The 22222-nt window shown below is 40.2% G+C and overlaps 1 protein-coding gene across 4 annotated transcripts; it reads right to left on the bottom strand.

Annotated features, from left to right (window-relative positions):
• Window positions 1-215: 215 nt before the first annotated feature.
• On the bottom strand, window positions 216-21892 carry LOC117329041 (low-density lipoprotein receptor-related protein 4-like). Of its 4 annotated transcripts, none has more exons than XM_033886735.1 (10): window positions 21650-21892; window positions 21375-21522; window positions 7518-7687; window positions 6621-6851; window positions 6203-6371; window positions 5834-5955; window positions 5102-5258; window positions 3251-4545; window positions 2740-2820; window positions 216-521 (listed from the first exon to the last, which is right to left on the bottom strand). In XM_033886735.1, exons 1-8 carry the CDS (start codon window positions 21702-21704, stop codon window positions 4434-4436), a joined length of 1164 nt encoding a protein of 387 aa, XP_033742626.1. In that variant the 5' UTR covers window positions 21705-21892; the 3' UTR covers window positions 216-521; window positions 2740-2820; window positions 3251-4433. The 4 variants fall into 4 exon arrangements, with proteins under 4 accessions (XP_033742626.1, XP_033742622.1, XP_033742624.1 ...); XM_033886731.1 differs by having other exon boundaries at window positions 7518-7690; window positions 21650-21884; XM_033886733.1 differs by having other exon boundaries at window positions 2740-2815; window positions 7518-7690; window positions 21650-21884.
• Between the last annotated feature and the right edge of the window lie 330 nt (window positions 21893-22222).

Here is a 22222-nt window from a genome sequence, read left to right as displayed (position 1 = left end):
TACACTGAGCGAAACAATATAGATGGTATGTATATACATTGTATAATGCTAGTGATAAATTAGCGCGATACTGACAGGCGAACATATCCCTGTAATTATCATCATACTAAATTGATAACACTTAACGATACCTTCAAATACTAAAATCCTAGCAATTGACAGAAATCGATGGCGATTTGGTACCTAAAGTGAAATCATAATAAGACAACACAATATCGAGTTTTACCTTCAAATGTAAATTTAATTTCAAATACTTTTATGTTCTTGACGTTTGATAGAATAACAGTATAGGAAAACTGGACATGTTTTGATATCTACCGAATAATGCGCATTTATTACCCCTTCAATGCATTTTCACCAAAGACGATTGTATGCTAACACGTAATTAACATATTTTGTCCATTTCCAGCATGTTGTATCCGTGTCCATCACAATCGATTCAGAATCATCGTCTTGGTAATGTTTGTTGTAATCGTGTTCTTGCGGTCATCGAGTAGAATAGTTCTAACCTTCCAGAGGGCCTGTGAATACAGTAGTCACGTTTAGTTAACATGTTTCTCTCTAACATTAACAAAAATTTGAATTAATTTACAATCGATAACAAAATTGTATTTCATAAAAAAAATAATAAAAGAGTATTTTAATGCTTTAGGTGTTTAAACAAAAACATTTGGGAAGACTCATAACACATTCAATAGAAAATAGAAATGACGTATGACGGAACAATGGAAATACACGTAGAGCATGCGTGACACTGATCACATCATTCAGCGGAACTTAAGGGACGTCTAGGAGTAAGGAACTCAAATACTCGCGAGGTCATATAACATTGAGAAGCTCCGGGAGGTAAGGATTTGGGGAAGAAACCACATGTTCATCATCCACGGGAACTATTATTGTATCCTCTTGAAAGCACAACATACAGCAATCTCAACCCTAGGTCATCCAACAGCAAACAAAAAGGGCCTTAATACACCGAGATAGCTCTCAAAACTATCGGTAACACCACCCATCAACCAATAAAACAATAGGAAGCTAACACAACCTATCACCCACTAAAACATTGGGAAGCTAACACCACCCATCAACCAATAAAACATTGGGAAGCTAACACCACCCATCAACCAATAAAACATTGGGAAGCTAACACAACCCACCCTCACTAAAACATTGGGAAGCTAACACAACCCACCCTCAATAAAACATTGAGAAGCTAAGACAACCCACCCTCACTAAAACATTGAGAAGCTAACACAACCCACCCTCACTAAAACATTGGGAAACGAACACAACCCACCCTCACTAAAACATTGGGAAGCTAACACAACCCACCCTCAATAAAACATTGGGAAGCTAACACAACCCACCCTCACTAAAACATTGGGAAGCTAACACAACCCATCCTCACTAAAACATTGGGAAGCTAACACAACCCACCCTCACTAAAACATTGGGAAGCTAACACAACCCACCCTCACTAAAACATTGGGAAGCTGACACAACCCACCCTCAATAAAACATTGGGAAGCTAACACAACCCACCCTCACTAAAACATTGGGAAGCTAACACAACCCACCCTCACTAAAACATTGGGAAGCTAACACAACCCACCCTCACTAAAACATTGGGAAGCTAACACCACCCACCAACCAATAAAACATTGGGAAGCTAACACAACCCACCCTCACTAAAACATTGGGAAGCTAACACAACCCACCCTCACTAAAACATTGGGAAGCTAACACCACCCATCAACCAATAAAACATTGGGAAGCTAACACCACCCATCAACCAATAAAAAAATGGGAAGCTAACACAACCCACCCTCACTAAAACATTGGGAAGCTAACACAACCCACCCTCACTAAAACATTGAGAAGCTAACACAACCCACCCTCACTAAAACATTGGGAAGCTAACACAACCCACCCTCACTAAAACATTGGGAAGCTAACACAACCCATCCTCACTAAAACATTGGGAAGCTAACACAACCCATCCTCACTAAAACATTGGGAAGCTAACACAACCCACCCTCACTAAAACATTGGGAAGCTAACACAACCCACCCTCACTAAAACATTGGGAAGCTAACACAACCCACCCTCACTAAAACATTGAGAAGCTAACACAACCCACCCTCACTAAAACATTGGGAAGCTAACACAACCCACCCTCAATAAAACATTGGGAAGCTAACACAACCCACCCTCAATAAAACATTGGGAAGCTAACACAACCCACCCTCAATAAAACAATGGGGAGCTAACACAACCCACCCTCACTAAAACATTGGGAAGCTAACACAACCCACCCTCACTAAAACATTGAGAAGCTAACACAACCCACCCTCACTAAAACAATGGGAAGCTAACACCACCCATCAACCAATAAAACATTGGGAAGCTAACACCACCCATCAACCAATAAAACATTGGGAAGCTAACACAACCCACCCTCACTAAAACATTGGGAAGCTAACACAACCCATCCTCACTAAAACATTGGGAAGCTAACACAACCCACCCTCACTAAAACATTGAGAAGCTTACACAACCCACCTTCACTAAAACATTGAGAAGCTAAGACAACCCACCCTCACTAAAACATTGGGAAGCTAACACAACCCATCACCCACCGAAACACTAAAGTACACCTACTATTACCCTGTGTTTACCAGGTAAAGTCGGTAACAGACCCGATAGTTCATTCAACTTTCTCTGTTTGGTGTAGCATACCTTGGTGCTTAACAACTCCAGTAGTCCACATCCATGTCTACAGTGTAGATTGTTTTTTCTCAGCATCACGAGGATTCTAAACTAAATTGCATTTTTTTTTAAATTAATGCAGTATCTGATGTAAAACGACTATGTTACAGAAAATGTCTTTACCGTCTAATGAATTGATATCGTTCTATCAGTAGATATTATATTGTTTTTTTATAGTATTCTGTGTAACTCATATATATTACACATGTAATTATAACCAATTAAAAAATACGGAAAACAATAATCAGATCACAAAATGAACATAGACATATGCTAATATAAGAAATAATACCCTTAAATAAATGATAGTATATAAGACAATTCCATGTAATGCATTATTATGCTGCTAATGCTTCAATGTCAAATCATAAAAATCGGTAAAACATGTAAACTTGATAACATTATTACAGTGCATCATTTAATTATATATTACAGACATCAAGTAATTGTCCACAGTGAATACCAACAATAATCATCATACCAACAATAATCATCATGATGAAGTTATGTTATTATTATCCGACCCTTCATCACGTCTCGCCCAATCATCCTCCGACCCCAACATCTGTTCCAGGGTCCTTGATCCACAGAGCCTTCCCTACTCCTCTACCCATTGCGTATCATTGGTTCCACCTTTATACTCCTTTTGTCGATAAAATGCTTACCTCCGAAAGAAACATAAATATATACTAACTGGGCGACCTCGGTGACTCCATGTTATTTTTTCAAAATGAGCAACCGAAAAATGTATCCAATTCTATTATTCTGATAACGAAATTAAATAATATTTACGAAAATTTTGACAAAGGAAGTAGGCATAGTAAAAATAACAATATACAGTATTTTATTCTAAAGACTGTTAAAAAGATTAATCGTAATACGAAATTAATGTAGAAAACGTAAGTTGTTGTATATAAACATATGTAACGTAAACACGAGACGTTCTGTTGTGTGTGTAAACCATTGAATGTCGTAACTACTGGCTATAGGGTTGTTTCCATGTCAACATTTCAGGAGGCCGTTACTTGTGAGGCATTCATGCCAGAAAATAATACCATCAATTCACCAAGACGACATATAACATTTAGACTTATTTTACATCATCAGTATTAAACAGGTTATATAATAATATGTAATTAAACATAACATAATCATGTATATCTAATAGTTCTATTCCACAGTGTATCATACTATTAGATCTTTGCACAAAGAACTGTGGTACGATTTATTTATTTACTTACCTTTAGGAATTCACATGGAATGAGTATATTTACTGGTCAATCAAATAAATAAATTATACTTATCTGTTTACGGGGGTCTTCGGATCCAGAGTGGTCATGTATTATTAGTGCGATACATATGTATTATGTATATGATTAGGGATTAGCAAGTAACATAATATACTGCATGCACATAGTATATAAACACATATATATTCGGTACATATCAATAGAGAAAAAACACAAACAATCTTAACATAATATTAAATCAATATTGCAATCACAGTAGTTATGAGCCAATGTGTAATATACTGAATACTTTTAATATTTCATTATTTTCATATCAATTTTCAACATTCATCAGTTTATCATCGTTATAAAACAAAATCAATAATTCAAAACAAAGTAAACTTTACCACAAAAGAATGGTTTGATACTCTTATATTAACACTTATTCAATGTACCTTTACGATAATGAGCGATGCCATATCGTTTTTGAAGACCTGGACCATATGTAGAAATGTCACTTCCGTTCTTCCCAAGTTTGATTATATTTCTGCAAATATCGCCAACAAAACGTTTGCAACTTTTTTGTTTAAGATAGTAAAATAAAAACGATGAAATAAAATAAAATAAAATAAAAACAAAAACAAAAGAAAAAACAAAAAACAAAAAACACCAAAAAACAAAAACAAAAAACTGAGCAGTCCTCTAATCATACTTTTTCGACAAAGATGTTTTTTTAAAACGATTTTCAAAACCAACATCATACAGTAAGAACAAGACGAAATGTGGTTGAAAAACATAATCTACACTAAAGTAAAGACAGTGACGTTTACGATTGGTCAGAAGTAGTGTTCTTATTTAATACGAATCACTGACCTAAACTGCGTCTTCTGACCATCGGGAACATAACCACTGTTTCGAAGTTTGTCGTGAGAATTTGTTTTTGTTTAGTTTTAGATCTTCAGTTCACAGTAATATCAAAGTTGCCGGCTATCTACGTGAAGATATTTCATAGATTCCATGTCATATTAAGATCGGCCCAATAAATAAATCTGATCCTGCTGAAACATTCGAAGAAAACAATATCAACATTATCAAAGACTTACGCTGAACCCCAATCGTTGCAATAAAAGTAATCATCCACAAGGACAAAGTCAAAACAGTGCGCTAGCCCTGTAGAATAGATAACAGTTCGTCCAGTGCCATCCCTCGCTATTTTCTCTACTACATCAGTCGAACCGTCACACCAGTACAACAAGTCCCCTTCAAATAAAAAAGGTTAACCAAACCTTATAAGGTTATACTCACTATTCACACGCAAAACTGTTTATAGCATTATTTGAATGAAAATTCAATTTCTTCTATAAAGTCATATTTTATTCCGAGTTCCTATTCTCCAATCTAAAGAAGGGATGATGACTAGGTGCCGAAGTCTAGTGAATATAGAAAGATTCTACTGTTACCTAGCAACTGTGCCGAACCAGGTTTATGCTGTAAACGTACATATTTCAGCGGTTATCTTATTTAAGCAATTTTCCCGCTGGAAGAATTTCTCCAAATTCTAATAGCGCTAGCTGTAGTTTATCTACAATGTTTTACTTGGCAAGCATTGTCGGTGTGCTAAGTCATTATACACATTGTACCGCTAATCCGTTTTAATTAGCTATAGTGCTAAAATTTAAGCACGTTTAAAGTAAGCTGTTAAAAGACCGACCAATTAACTAATAACTTGATAGAGAAAGATCTTCATCGAAAAGTAATAAGCCCCATGTCCAATGAAACCTCAGAAACGAGACAATTAGCCGTTCATTCAAATATCAATACATTGGAAATGTTACCATCTAATACGAGACTGTTTGGCCAGACAAGTCCGGAATCGACGACAACCTCTCGGTCAGAACCGTCATAGTTTGCTCGTTCGATTTTTGCGTTTGTTCCCCAATCTGTCCAGTAGATCTCACTGTTCACCAATATAAACAACAGAAGTCTTTACCGTTGGACCTTATATTATCGTGAATTTTCGTATTATTAAAACAATATTTGCCCAATTAAAAAACATCAATATAGAAATGGGAATTCCCATTTCCAATACCTTTATAAAACGTATATTATGTATAGTTATCTGGAGTACTTTTCGGGGTGTAAACACATTGAACCTAATAAAAACATCGGGTATCTGCAGAAAACAATGTAAGCATGATTATAACCTGGTATTTGAGTCGAAGATTATCTTCCGCGGTTCTTCTAACGATGAATTAAATAGTACAGTTCTTGTTAATGTGTCCATGTGAACCACACCTATTTCGTCATATCCGGTATCTGTATAGAACATAAGTCGGGAATCGCTGTCGACTGCGAATCCATCCATCACGGAAGCTGTAAAGTAAACGATGGGATACCATGGTAAAACCACTACGATGATGAAAATGAAATATCATTTGAAGTGCTATTTCTTGAAAATGTGTTTGAGAAACAAAAATGTACCATAAGGTGTACTTATCATAAATTGATGCATGTCACCCGTAACAGATTTTGACTTTGTCAATCCCTGTCATTTCAATATTAAACATAGATTAAACTGAAAAGTTACGGAAGCGTGAGTGGAGCGAATATCAGCGAGATTACCGTCTCCTGCTTGAAACACAATGGTTATCTCTCCTCCGTTGAGATGACATTTAGCAATCTGATTAAGTACTATGTCCGTCCAAAGAATGTCATGCTGAATGGGATCATAGTCGACGGCGATTACTAGTCCTAAACCACCAGACTGTATCACTGTTAAACTCTCGTGCGAACGATCCATTCGGGCAATAGATGAACCAAAGGACAGGAGGAAGAAATCGTCTGGAACTTGATCTAAAACAACATGGCATGGGTTACTAAGGCGATGTAACCGTCGAAAGCATCCATTAAAAAACTTGCCAATAAATTAATAAAATGGGAATATGAAATGGTATACATTGTTTTTGTTATTCAAATGATCGTTTGTCTTGAAATCAAGCGTTCTTATCTAAGATGTCAACAAAAAAGGCAATGCTACAATGACACAGTTATACACTATAGAAACCTCATAATATTGTTATCACAGAATGTCTGTAGATTGTTTATTACAGATATACAAATGATACAACTGATGTAAGTTTTTATTTATTATGAGCTAAAACCCTCCTCTTCTTCAGCTTCACTTCTAATGCTTTTTGCTGACTATTATTATTGACCTTTGAGATACTGTACTGGTTGTTTTTGCTATTTTCCTTTATTTTCACCTATAGCATTAATCATGACACGTTATCACGAAATAAAAACCTTATGCTTATGAAGAGCTGTATGGTAAGCGTGATAATTTCATTTCTCAATTGTTCAGTTTTAGATATTGATACCCCTGGTTAACCTACAAAATTTTAAAGAATTGCGGTTTCCTTATAATGTCTGCATTATCTGTCGGGTTTTATGCAAAAAGGATATTTATGTTCGCGAAAATTGTGAAATAGATTAATTTCAATTCGTGAACAATGCACTTACCCTTTGAACAGAACACCCCGGGCGCTCCACGAGTTGCGCATTCAGTGACATTATCGACCGCCATTATTGGACATTTCCGAAGGGACGGCTCACTTCCATTACAGTCAAATTGGTGAGACCATATGTCATCGGCATTAGCAGTTGTGACATTTTGAAGAGCAACAGCTCCGCTGCTGTAAATGAACAGAAAACACGTGAAGCATCGACGGGACAAACGTTTACCATGACATTTCCCGGATTTGACCCATGTTTGCATAGTGTGTCTGCTGATGACGCTTATCATTCTGATTTTTTTTCCATGGACGTGAGTATTGGTAATTTGTTAATGTTTTGTCCCTGTTTCTTTGGAGTTAGGATTATGTTTTTCTGATATGGCAGTCCTCTTCTTGTTCCTGTTTCAGACGTTGACGAACACATAAACGGAGTGGACACGACACATATAAACGGAATGGACACGACACATATAAACGGAATGGACACGACACATATAAACGGAATGGACACGACACATATAAACGGAATGGACACGACACATATAAACGGAATGGACACGACACATATAAACGAAGTGGACACGACACATATAAACGGAATGGACACGACACATATAAACGGAATGGACACGACACATATAAACGGAATGGACACGACACACACATAAACGGAATGGACACGACACACACATAAACGGAATGGACACGACACACACATAAACGGAATGGACACGACACACACACATAAACGGAATGGACATGACACACACATAAACGGAATGGACACGACACACACACATAAACGGAATGGACATGACACACACATAAACGGAATGGACACGACACATATAAACGGAATGGACACGACACATATAAACGGAATGGACACGACACACACATAAACGGAATGGACACGACACATATAAACGGAATGGACACGACACACACATAAACGGAATGGACACGACACACACATAAACGGAATGGACACGACACACACACATAAACGGAATGGACATGACACACACATAAACGGAATGGACACGACACATATAAACGGACTATACAACACACACACATAAACGGAATGGACACGACACACACATAAACGGAATGGACACGACACACATAAACGGACTATACAACACACACACATAAACGGAATGGACACGACACACACATAAACGGAATGGACACGACACACATCAATGGAATGGACACGACACATATAAACGGAATGGACACGACACATATAAACGGAATGGACACGACACACACATAAACGGAGCGGACACGACACATATAAACGGAATGGACACGACACATACAAACGGAATGGACACGACACACACATAAACGGAGTGGACACGACACATATAAACGGAATGGACACGACACACACATACACGGAATGGACACGACACACACATAAACGGAATGGACACGACACACACACATAAACGGAATGGACACGACACCTATAAACGGAATGGACACGACACATATAAACGGAATGGACACGACACATATAAACGGAATGGACACGACACATATAAACGGAATGGACACGACACATATAAACGGACTATACAACACACACACACATAAACGGAATGGACACGACGCATATAAACGGAATGGACACGACACATATAAACGGACTATACAACACACACACATAAACGGAATGGACACGATCGCATCAATGGAATGGACACGACACATATAAACGGAATGGACACGACACATATAAACGGAATGGACACGACACACATAAACGGAATGGACACGACACATATAAACGGAATGGACACGACACACACATAAACGGAGCGGACACGACACATATAAACGGAATGGACACGACACATACAAACGGAATGGACACGACACACACATAAACGGAGCGGACACGACACATATAAACGGAATGGACACGACACACACATACACGGAATGGACACGACACACACATAAACGGAATGGACACGACACACACACATAAACGGAATGGACACGACACCTATAAACGGAATGGACACGACACATATAAACGGAATGGACACGACACATATAAACGGAATGGACACGACACATATAAACGGAATGGACACGACACATATAAACGGACTATACAACACACAAACATAAACGGAATGGACACGACACATATAAACGGAATGGACACGACACATATAAACGGACTATACAACACACACACATAAACGGAATGGACACGATCGCATCAATGGAATGGACACGACACATATAAACGGAATGGACACGACACATATAAACGGAATGGACACGACACACATAAACGGAATGGACACGACACACACATAAACGGAATGGACACGACACACACATAAACGGAATGGACACGACACATATAAACGGAATGGACACGACACATATAAACGGAATGGACACGACACATATAAACGGAATGGACACGACACATATAAACGGAATGGACACGACACATATAAACGGAATGGACACGACATATATAAACGGAATGGACACAATACACATCAATCGAATGGACACGACACACACATAAACGGAATGGACACGACACATATAAACGGAATGGACACGACACATATAAACGGAATGGACACGACACATATAAACGGAATGGACACAATACACATCAATGTAATGGACACGACACACACATAAACGGAATGGACACGACACATATAAACGGAATGGACACGACACACATAAACGGAATGGACACGACACATATAAACGGACTATACAACACACACACAAAAAAGGAATGGACACGACACATATAAACGGAATGGACAAGACACACACATAAACGGAATGGACACGACACATATAAACGGAATGGACACGACACACATCAATGGAATGGACACGACACCTATAAACGGAATGGACACGACACATATAAACGGAATGGACACGACACATATAAACGGAATGGACACGACACATATAAACGGAATGGACACGACACATATAAACGGAATGGACACGACACATATAAACGGAATGGACAAGACACACACATAAATGGAATGGACACGACACACATCAATGGAATGGACACGACACACACATAAACGGAATGGACACGACACACACATAAACGGAGTGGACACGACACACATATAAACGGAGTGGACACGACACACATATAAACGGAGTGGACACGATACACACATAAACGGAATGGACACGACACACACATAAACGGAATGGACACGACAAACACATAAACGGAATGGACACGACACACACATAAACGAAATGGACATGACACCTATAAACGGAGTGGACACGACACACACATAAACGGATTGGACACGACACACACATAAACGGAGCGGACACGACACATTAAACGGAATGTACATGACACATATAAACGGAATGGACACGACACACACATAAACGGAATGGACACGACACACACATGAACAGAACGGACACGACACACACATAAACGGATTGGACACGACACACACATAAACGGAGCGGACACGACACATTAAACGGAATGTACATGACACATATAAACGGAATGGACACGACACACACATAAGCGGAATGGACACGACACACATATAAACGGAATGGACACGACACACACATAAACGGAGCGGACACGACACATATAAACGGAATGGACACGACACACACATAAACGAAATGGACACGACACACACATGAACAGAACGGACACGACACACACATAAACGGAGCGGACATGATGCACATACATCAACCGAGTGGACACGACGCACACATTCTAATGGTCACGAATCATCATCTAAAATGTTACCCTTAAGTATTTTCAAAGGACCACGAACAGTGTGTCCGAACATAAGTTCAAAGAGACTGAAACAAAGAGATCCTTGTTCTCTAACACCAAACAACAGCATATATATATGCCTTTGTCCCAATCATGTTTTCGAGATCTGATAAAAACGTTCTAAAGCACTCTGAGTGTTAAAATGATAAGCACTAGACTTTTACTATTTGATCTGAAGCTGGTATATGACTTGGTGGTAAATACCAGACATAAAATTTGACCGTTGGCCAGATTGAATAGACCAACCAATGTTAAAAAATTAACTTGACTTTGTTTTGAGTTTTGATATTTCTGAGTGGAATAGCTTCAGGGAAGTGTGTGGAAGCACACATATTAGTCAAAAGATACTCCTTCCCAGACTTAGTTTTGGGAAAAGGACCTACACAGTCTATAATGACCGTACTGAAACGTTCCACAAAAGCTGGAGTGGGTGCAAAGGTGCTACAGGCATTTTCTGATTGGGTTTCCCTAGGCTATCATCTGAAATGCCTGACAAGACCTACAAAACTCAGCCACGTCATGTTTCAACTTAGGCCAAAAGAAATTAGCTAATTTCCTGTTATATGTCTTTGTCACACCTGAATGCCCTGGCACATGTATTCATGAGATATACCAGTCTTCTTCAGGAGACACATCAGGAAGACGCTACTTACGCACAAATACGTCTGCCCTATGGAAGTAACACATCGGGACTTTCTCAGCCTCTTCCTAACTCAAAGCCCGATTACATAACAAAGAGAGTTAAGGATCGTTTTTCCTGTTCTGCTATAAGCTCCTCTGTAGACAAAGATGATGTACTCATCATATCCACAACAGAAGTACCCTTGCTAAGAACACCTCTATTTACGTCTCTCATTGAACGAGTGACAGCACTGGAAGGGAATATACCAGGAATGTCCTGTTCAATAGTCTCAACACTTATCCTGTCTTATCAGGAGTACTGGACACTAATGGATCTACTCTAATTTTCTCTCCAGGCAAGTCGTTACCTAAAATGAGCGACACGCCCTCTGTGGTAAGTTCCGGTCCAACACCAACAGTTACAGGCCCAGTGACTAAGTCCGATTTAAGATAAACACAATGGAGAGGCACATTAACAAAACCTAACTATACATCCTGAAGAAAAACACTAACACTTCTCAGACAAAGGCACTACGTCATCTAATAACCAGGAATGAGAAGCTCCAGTATCACGTAAAATCTTTACAGTTTTCAAGTTAGCATGCTCACCGACAAGTGAAACAAAACCTTCAGAAATGAAGGAAGAGTACTTCTCCAATACGCTTTCCGACTCTGAGCTCTTAACCTGTCCTCAATAGACAGTTTAGACTCTTCCACGATGTCACTACATTTTTGACTAAGCTTTGACTTACCTACCATAGAACTGGCTGTTTTGGGCTTTGCTCCTTACGATGGAGGAAATAACACTCAGACATCCTACTTTCTTGCAGTAATGAAAACAGACCCCGCACCCGCCCTTTGATCTGGTTTGAAATCAGACTTTGCCTTATCACATACTTCAGGTTATTATTAGAAGGGCCACTAAAGGTTGGGTTCCTATGTTGATTTAACTTACCAGTACCTGTGGTACTGCTTTTTCTCTTGAGAACTGGTTTTAATAAATGAACCTTTGTGGGTGAGAGTGTAATCATCAGTCATTAAAGCTGCTTCACTCAGTGATTCGACTTTTCTCTCATATAAATGAGTTTTGGTATTTCCATGGATACAACGTTTGAATTCTTCTATTAATAATAATTGTCTCAGCTTGCCAATATCATTGTCAATTTCCTTGGAATCACACCATCTATTGAAAAATTGTTCTTTCTCTAGAGAAAATTCTACATGAGTTTGTTCTTCTTTCTTCATTGAATTTCGAAATTTCTGGCGATACGCCTTCGGCGAGGGCTCATATGTTTTTTGAATAGTTTTCTTTACTACCTGATAGTCTGCGATTTCTTCCACTGACAATGAAGAATGGATATCTCTCACCTTATCTATCAAGACACTTTATAGTAACATTGTTTGTTTATCCGCTGGCCGTTTCATATTAGCAATTTTATGAAAATGCATAAAATATTTGTCAGCTTCTTTTTCCTCAGACTAACCGAACATTTCTACTGACAACAAAACCTCTGTTTTCATATTAAAAAAAAAGAAAGGGGGTTAAAAAATCTAAATAATCAAATTTCTAATTTCAGCTTTTATCTTTTGTTTTTTTTTTTTACAGAAAAACCTAAATGTTTTCCTGATAACAATAAATCACTCTTGTCAACTTTCATAAGAACATAGGAGAGGCGCTTCTACAAACTCCTCTACCTTTGTACTTGCAGCCATACTTATTTAGCTGTTGGTTTCAAAGTACAATATATGTATGAATAAATTTGAGTAAATTTGACAAACTTTATGTTAATATTTCAAATCTTTAAATCGTATCCCTGACGAGCCCCCAGTTTCTGTTTCGTAATAATAACAGAAAAAACGAAACCCAGCAGCTATGTTCAAAACACAATTTAATGATGTATACAAAACTAAGCAAGTTACGGAGATAATTTACAATTAAAATTAAATGGTGTACAAGGTGGTATGTTAAATCAACAGTGCTAATTACTTATCTTATAACAGCTGTCCTTGAGTAATCCTTCCTATCCGTTTCTCTAGAATTAAGAATGTTTATAAATCCCACATTTCAAAGTTCCAGGCAATTAATAATCCAACAGAATTCATATAGCTCTCCTTGACAATTGTAAATCAGTTTTGAATGACAATTTGTCTCTCATGGTATTTATACTACATTGTCAAATCTTTCAAGTACTATCTCCAAACATCTCTTTTCTAGAATTCTCTAACACACATCTTGTAAACAACCACTTGTTAATAAACACTTTTACACCAAATGACAAATCCCTCTTCTAGAAAAAATTATTAACATATAAGGTTGCAAGAGTTATATATTTCTGTAAGGGTTGTCTCCCTTTAACCACTGGTATATGTAACAGTATTTTGATGCATAGGTGCATGTTTTTTGTTTGTTTGTTTGTTTGTTTGTTTGTTTGTTTGTTTTTTATTACGCCATGTATTATTATCTGGTGTTTAAAAGATACGATTAAACATTCTAAAATGTTTCATATAGGGGGTCTCTATAAGTAAAACATTTACTTGATTTCCTTGCTTTATGTAAAATTCAAATGGTTATTTTATAATAAAACTATTATATAATATATTATTTTGATAGGTCAATACCCAGGACGAATGACATTCCCGTTCATGTGTACATTCCCTAAAATGGCACTTATCTCGACAATAGTACAATATTAGTATATAATTTCTTCACAGTAGTTTAGTTTACAACTGCATCTACTTTATCTTGCAATAGTAAACATAACAAAAATATTCAGGTTACACTTTTATATAAATTAATATAAATCTTCATTTCAGAATGTACTTTAACCTTGAAAATAACCTGACGACTATATATTGCAAAGCATCGTGGAATATTCCTTTAGAACTTCACCGGAGCGAATTAAACTTCCGTAAAGACCACCATTGGCTGTTACGTTGATACATAAAGCATTTTTGTGCGGTTTAATTGTCGTTTTTATATCAGTTGGATCACGCTTGTGTGATGTTCATTCGGCGTTAGTCCAAATAATGATACTGCGATTCCTTTACAAATGAAAATAACAATATGAAGCAATTTAAAACATGTGTTTCTCAAGTCATATATATATATATATGTGTGTATGTATAAACTCACACACACGGAGTCACTTCAGTTTGGTTTGTATTGTTTAACGTCCTATTAACAGCCAAGGTCATTTAAGGACGTGCCATGTTTTGGAAGTGGAGGAAAGCCGGGGTACCGGAGAAAAACCACCGGCCTACGTTCAGTACCTGGCAACTGCCCCACGTAGGTTTCGAACTCGCAACCCAGAGGTGGAGGGCTAGTGATAAAGTGTCGGGACACCTAAACCACTCGGCCACCGCGGCCCCCGAGTCCCTTCAGAGAACAACTAAACATGGCTAACTTAAAATATAGAACCCTTCAGCCCTTCAGCTGTTTATCAAATTCGAATGAAGCCATAATTAGTAATAAGTGTTTGAGATTTCAATGTGAATAATTCTCACTTCTAGGGGTCACATATAAGATAAGATAAGATATATTTTATTTAAGTGTCACACATTTTAAGAGGCCACGGGTAACTTATGTTTGCTTTGTTCCCATACATTGTATGTTTGGTTTGGTCCCATGGTGTATGTTTGGTTCGGTCCCACGTGTGTATGTTTGGTTTGGTCCCACGTGTGTATGTTTGGTTTGGTCCCACGTGTGTATGCTTGGTTTGGTCCCACGTGTGTATGTTTGGTTTGGTCCCACGTGTGTATGTTTGGTTTGGTCCCACGGTGTATGTTTGGTTTGGTCCCACGTGTGTATGCTTGGTTTGGTCCCACGTGTGTATGTTTGGTTTGGTCCCACGTGTGTATGTTTGGTTTGGTCCCACGGTGTATGTTTGGTTCGGTCCCACGGTGTATGTTTGGTTTGGTCCCACGTGTGTATGTTTGGTTTGGTCCCACGGTGTATGTTTAGTTTGGTCCCACGGTGTATGTTTGGTTTGGTCCCACGTGTGTATGTTTATTTTGGTCCCAGGGTGTATGTTTGGTTCGGTCCCACGGTGTATGTTTGGTTTGGTACCACGGTGTATGTTTGGTTTGGTCCCACAGTGTATGTTTGGTTTGGTCCCACGGTGTATGTTTGGTTTGGTCCCACGGTGTATGTTTATTTTGGTCCCACGGTGTATGTTTGGTTTGGTCCCACGGTGTATGTTTGGTTCGGTCCCACGGTGTATGTTTGGTTTGGTCCCACGGTGTATGTTTGGTTTGGTCCCACGGTGTATGTTTGGTTTGGTCCCACGGTGTATGTTTGGTTTGGTCCCACGGTGTATGTTTGGTTTGGTCCCACGGTGTATGTTTATTTTGGTCCCACGGTTTATGTTTGGTTCGGTTCCACGATGTATGTTTGGTTCGTCCCACGTTTATGTTTGGTTTGGTCCCACGGTGTATGTTTGGTTTGGTCCCACGGTGTATGTTTGGTTTGGTCCCACGTGTGTATGTTTGGTTTGGTCCCACGGTGTATGTTTATTTTGGTCCCACGGTGTATGTTTGGTTTGGTCCCACGGTGTATGTTTGGTTTGGTCCCACGTGTGTATGTTTTGTTTGGTCCCACGTGTATATGTTTGGTTTGGTCCCACGGTGTATGTTTGGTTCGGTCCCACGGTGTATGTTTGGTTTGGTCCCACGGTGTATGTTTGGTTTGGTCCCACGGTGTATGTTTATTTTGGTCCCACGGTTTATGTTTGGTTCGGTTCCACGATGTATGTTTGGTTTGGTCCCACGTGTGTATGTTTGGTTTGGTCCCACGGTGTATGTTTAGTTTGGTCCCACGGTGTATGTTTGGTTTGGTCCCACGTGTGTATGTTTATTTTGGTCCCAGGGTGTATGTTTGGTTCGGTCCCACGGTGTATGTTTGGTTTGGTACCACGGTGTATGTTTGGTTTGGTCCCACGGTGTATGTTTGGTTCGGTCCCACGGTGTATGTTTGGTTTGGTCCCACGGTGTATGTTTGGTTTGGTCCCACGGTGTATGTTTGGTTTGGTCCCACGGTGTATGTTTGGTTTGGTCCCACGGTGTATGTTTATTTTGGTCCCACGGTTTATGTTTGGTTCGGTTCCACGATGTATGTTTGGTTCGTCCCACGTTTATGTTTGGTTTGGTCCCACGGTGTATGTTTGGTTTGGTCCCACGGTGTATGTTTGGTTTGGTCCCACGTGTGTATGTTTGGTTTGGTCCCACGGTGTATGTTTATTTTGGTCCCACGGTGTATGTTTGGTTTGGTCCCACGGTGTATGTTTGGTTTGGTCCCACGTGTGTATGTTTTGTTTGGTCCCACGTGTATATGTTTGGTTTGGTCCCACGGTGTATGTTTGGTTCGGTCCCACGGTGTATGTTTGGTTTGGTCCCACGATGTATGTTTGGTTTGGTCCCACGGTGTATGTTTATTTTGGTCCCACGGTTTATGTTTGGTTCGGTTCCACGATGTATGTTTGGTTTGGTCCCACGTTTATGTTTGGTTTGGTCCCACGGTGTATGTTTGGTTTGGTCCCACGGTGTATGTTTGGTTTGGTCCCACGTGTGTATGTTTGGTTTGGTCCCACGGTGTATGTTTGGTTTGGTCCCACGGTGTATGTTTGGTTCGGTCCCACGGTGTATGTTTGGTTTGGTCCCACGGTGTATGTTTGGTTCGGTCCCACGGTGTATGTTTGGTTTGGTCCCACGGTGTATGTTTGGTTTGGTCCCACGTGTGTATGTTTGGTTTGGTCCCACGGTGTATGTTTATTTTGGTCCCACGTGTGTATGCTTGGTTTGGTCCCACGTGTGTATGTTTGGTTTGGTCCCACGTGTGTATGTTTGGTTTGGTCCCACGGTGTATGTTTGGTTTGGTCCCACGTGTGTATGCTTGGTTTGGTCCCACGTGTGTATGTTTGGTTTGGTCCCACGTGTGTATGTTTGGTTTGGTCCCACGGTGTATGTTTGGTTCGGTCCCACGGTGTATGTTTGGTTTGGTCCCACGTGTGTATGTTTGGTTTGGTCCCACGGTGTATGTTTAGTTTGGTCCCACGGTGTATGTTTGGTTCGGTCCCACGGTGTATGTTTGGTTCGGTCCCACGGTGTATGTTTGGTTTGGTCCCACGGTGTATGTTTATTTTGGTCCCACGGTGTATGTTTGGTTCGGTCCCACGATGTATGTTTGGTTCGGTCCCACGTGTATGTTTGGTTTGGTCCCACGGTGTATGTTTGGTTTGGTCCCACGGTGTATGTTTGGTTTGGTCCCACGGTGTATATTTTGTTTGGTCCCACGGTGTATGTTTATTTTGGTCCCAGGGTGTATGTTTGGTTCGGTCCCACGGTGTATGTTTGGTTTGGTCCCACGGTGTATGTTTGGTTTGGTCCCACAGTGTATGTTTGGTTTGGTCCCACGGTGTATGTTTGGTTTGGTCACACGGTGTATGTTTATTTTGGTCCCACGGTGTATGTTTGGTTTGGTCCCACGGTGTATGTTTGGTTTGGTCCCACGGTGTATGTTTGGTTTGGTCCCACAGTGTATGTTTGGTTTGGTCCCACGTGTGTATGTTTGGTTTGGTCCCACAGTGTATCTTTGGTTTGGTCCCACGTGTGTATGTTTGGTTTGGTCCCACGGTGTATGTTTATTTTGGTCCCACGGTGTATGTTTGGTTTGGTCCCACGGTGTATGTTTGGTTTGGTCCCACGGTGTATGTTTGGTTTGGTCCCACGGTGTATGTTTGGTTTGGTCCCACGGTGTATGTTTGGTTTGGTCCCACGGTGTATGTTTGGTTCGGTCCCACGGTGTATGTTTGGTTTGGTCCCACGGTGTATGTTTGGTTCGGTCCCACGGTGTATGTTTGGTTTGGTCCCACGTGTGTATGTTTGGTTTGGTCCCACGTGTGTATGTTTTGTTTGGTCCCACGTGTATATGTTTGGTTTGGTCCCACGGTGTATGTTTGGTTCGGTCCCACGGTGTATGTTTGGTTTGGTCCCACGGTGTATGTTTGGTTTGGTCCCACGGTGTATGTTTGGTTTGGTCCCACGGTGTATGTTTGGTTTGGTCCCACGGTGTATGTTTGGTTTGGTCCCACGTGTATATGATTGGTTTGGTCCCACGGTGTATGTTTATTTTGGTCCCACGGTTTATGTTTGGTTCGGTTCCACGATGTATGTTTGGTTCGTCCCACGTTTATGTTTGGTTTGGTCCCACGGTGTATGTTTGGTTTGGTCCCACGGTGTATGTTTGGTTTGGTCCCACGTGTGTATGTTTGGTTTGGTCCCACGGTGTATGTTTATTTTGGTCCCACGGTGTATGTTTGGTTTGGTCCCACGGTGTATGTTTGGTTTGGTCCCACGTGTGTATGTTTTGTTTGGTCCCACGTGTATATGTTTGGTTTGGTCCCACGGTGTATGTTTGGTTCGGTCCCACGGTGTATGTTTGGTTTGGTCCCACGGTGTATGTTTGGTTTGGTCCCACGGTGTATGTTTATTTTGGTCCCACGGTTTATGTTTGGTTCGGTTCCACGATGTATGTTTGGTTCGTCCCACGTTTATGTTTGGTTTGGTCCCACGGTGTATGTTTGGTTTGGTCCCACGGTGTATGTTTGGTTTGGTCCCACGTGTGTATGTTTGGTTTGGTCCCACGGTGTATGTTTGGTTTGGTCCCACGGTGTATGTTTGGTTCGGTCCCACGGTGTATGTTTGGTTTGGTCCCACGGTGTATGTTTGGTTCGGTCCCACGGTGTATGTTTGGTTTGGTCCCACGGTGTATGTTTGGTTTGGTCCCACGTGTGTATGTTTGGTTTGGTCCCACGGTGTATGTTTATTTTGGTCCCACGGTGTATGTTTGGTTTGGTCCCACGGTGTATGTTTGCTTTGGTCCCACGGTGTATGTTTGGTTTGGTCCCACGGTGTATGTTTGGTTTGGTCCCACGGTGTATGTTTGGTTTGGTCCCACGGTGTATGTTTGGTTTGGTCCCACGGTGTATGTTTATTTTGGTCCCACGGTGTATGTTTGGTTTGGTCCCACGGTGTATGTTTATTTTGGTCCCACGGTTTATGTTTGGTTTGGTCCCACGTGTGTATGTTTGGTTTGGTCCCACGGTTTATGTTTGGTTTGGTCCCACGGTGTATGTTTGGTTTGGTCCCACGGTGTATGTTTGGTTCGGTCCCACGGTGTATGTTTGGTTTGGTCCCACGGTGTATGTTTATTTTGGTCCCACGGTGTATGTTTGGTTTGGTCCCACGGTGTATGTTTATTGGTCCCACGGTTTATGTTTGGTTCGGTCCCACGATGTATGTTTGGTTCGGTCCCACGGTGTATGTTTGGTTTGGTCCCACGGTGTATGTTTGGTTCGGTCCCACGGTGTATGTTTGGTTTGGTCCCACGGTGTATGTTTGGTTTGGTCCCACGGTGTATGTTTATTTTGGTCCCACGGTGTATGTTTGATTTGGTCCCACGGTGTATGTTTGGTTTGGTCCCACGGTGTATGTTTGGTTTGGTCCCTCAGTGTACGTTTGGTTCGGTCCCACGGTGTATGTTTGGTTCGGTCCCACGGTGTATGTTTGGTTTGGTCCCACGTGTGTATGTTTGGTTTGGTCCCACGGTGTATGTTTGGTTTGGTCTCACGGTGTATGTTTGGTTTGGTCCCACGGTGTATGTTTGGCTTCTTCCCACGGTGTATGTTTGGTTTGGTCCCACGGTGTATGTTTGGTTTGGTCCCACGGTGTATGCTTATTTTCGTCCCACGGTGTATGTTTGGTTCGGTCCCACGGTGTATGTTTGGCTTGGTCCCACGGTGTATGTTTATTTTGGTCCCACGGTGTATGTTTGGTTCGGTCCTACGGTGTATGTTTGGTTTGGTCCTACGGTGTATGTTTGGTTTGGTCCCATGGTGTATGTTTGGTTTGGTCCCACGGTGTATGTTTGGTTTGGTCCCACGGTGTATGCTTATTTTCGTCCCACGGTGTATGTTGCTATTTTTGCCTGTACAGCAACTTTATACATTAGTTCACATAATCATCATGATTCCTTGCATATTTATTTTTTCCGTACATCAGATTTAGTATTAAGTGGGATCTCGTCCCTTTTACGCATTATCTAGGACCATTCTGTGCAAACAAACAGTATATAAGTGTAGCAAATATCAGTAATATACCGATGTATATTTTTTCAACACAATAGTGTACATTTACATCAAACTAATCTTTACATTATTTGTCATTATTTTACATTAGTAGAAGGACAATGAAATTTGCTTCTGCTTCCTCGAAGTTCATGTAAACTGTCCTTTGATATAGTCTTCATTTGATGGCAAAATATATATTTAACCTTAAAAAATCCTTGACAATTTCCCCAAAGTTCCGTGTCATATTACGATTTAAAACTCTTACCTTGTATAACCAAGCATTCTACACACCACGGCGGCATTCGCGTCATCCCAGCCATCTCCACAGAGTGTAAATGATTCCGTACCAAAGATCAGTTGAACACGTCCTTGGTTAGCCCCAGGCCCATACACAATCACATAATATTCAGGATCTGAAAAATACCAAAAATTAATATATGTTACCAGTGCTCGCAGCTCCTACGTAAGAAGGTTCATTGCATATTGTGAAAACTTCTTTTTTTAAATGAAATTATTAATTCATGTTGAAAATCATTTTACCTGTTGCAGAATTCAGATACAACTTTGAGAGAACTATCATCACCATCAAGAACATTTTCCTGTATGACCTCGCCCCTCTGTTGATCACACACAGGGAAGTACAAAATAACTAGTATGTCGTGTTCATAATCTGGAATAATCTACCTTGACGAAAAACTGCCTTGTTACACTGAACACTGAACTGTTTATGTTAATCCTGTTTACTCATTCGAATTATCCTTCCGCGTCGTAAAGATGCTTAACGGGTTACATTATACATGCTCTGTCTCATAATTGTGTCAGCGCTTAAAACCTAAACCTCTACTCTGTCTTACCCAATAGCACATAACATACAGCCATAATGTTGAAATATTGACTCATCATCAACATCACTTAAAAGATAGAAAGAACTTTCGAGTCAATCCACACCTTTTCAAGACACCAAACATGGTGACACAGATTTGACATATTTTTTCTATGCTGAGTACAGATCATGTTCGTTTTGTAAGGTGGAGTAAGGTATTACATTAAAATATTGGATGTAATTAGGCTGTGTGAAGTTAGCTCAACATACGACATACGACATACGACATT

Source organism: Pecten maximus, chromosome 6, assembly GCF_902652985.1.
Source record: "Pecten maximus chromosome 6, xPecMax1.1, whole genome shotgun sequence".
NCBI classification, from domain to species: domain Eukaryota; kingdom Metazoa; phylum Mollusca; class Bivalvia; order Pectinida; family Pectinidae; genus Pecten; species Pecten maximus.
This window is presented reverse-complemented; position numbering and strand designations above follow the sequence as displayed.

Bases quoted from the DNA above. Each gene is read 5' to 3' on its own strand.
- LOC117329041 (XM_033886731.1), bottom strand. From the start codon at position 21,704: ATGTTCTTGATGGTGATGATAGTTCTCTCAAAGTTGTATCTGAATTCT. The intron at 21,523-21,649 runs GTAAAATGATTT...GGTATTTTTCAG, and splicing joins GTATCTGAATTCTGCAACAG to ATCCTGAATATTATGTGATT. The intron at 5,956-6,202 runs GTTATAATCATG...ATTGGTGAACAG, and splicing joins ATCTTCGACTCAAATACCAG to TGAGATCTACTGGACAGATT.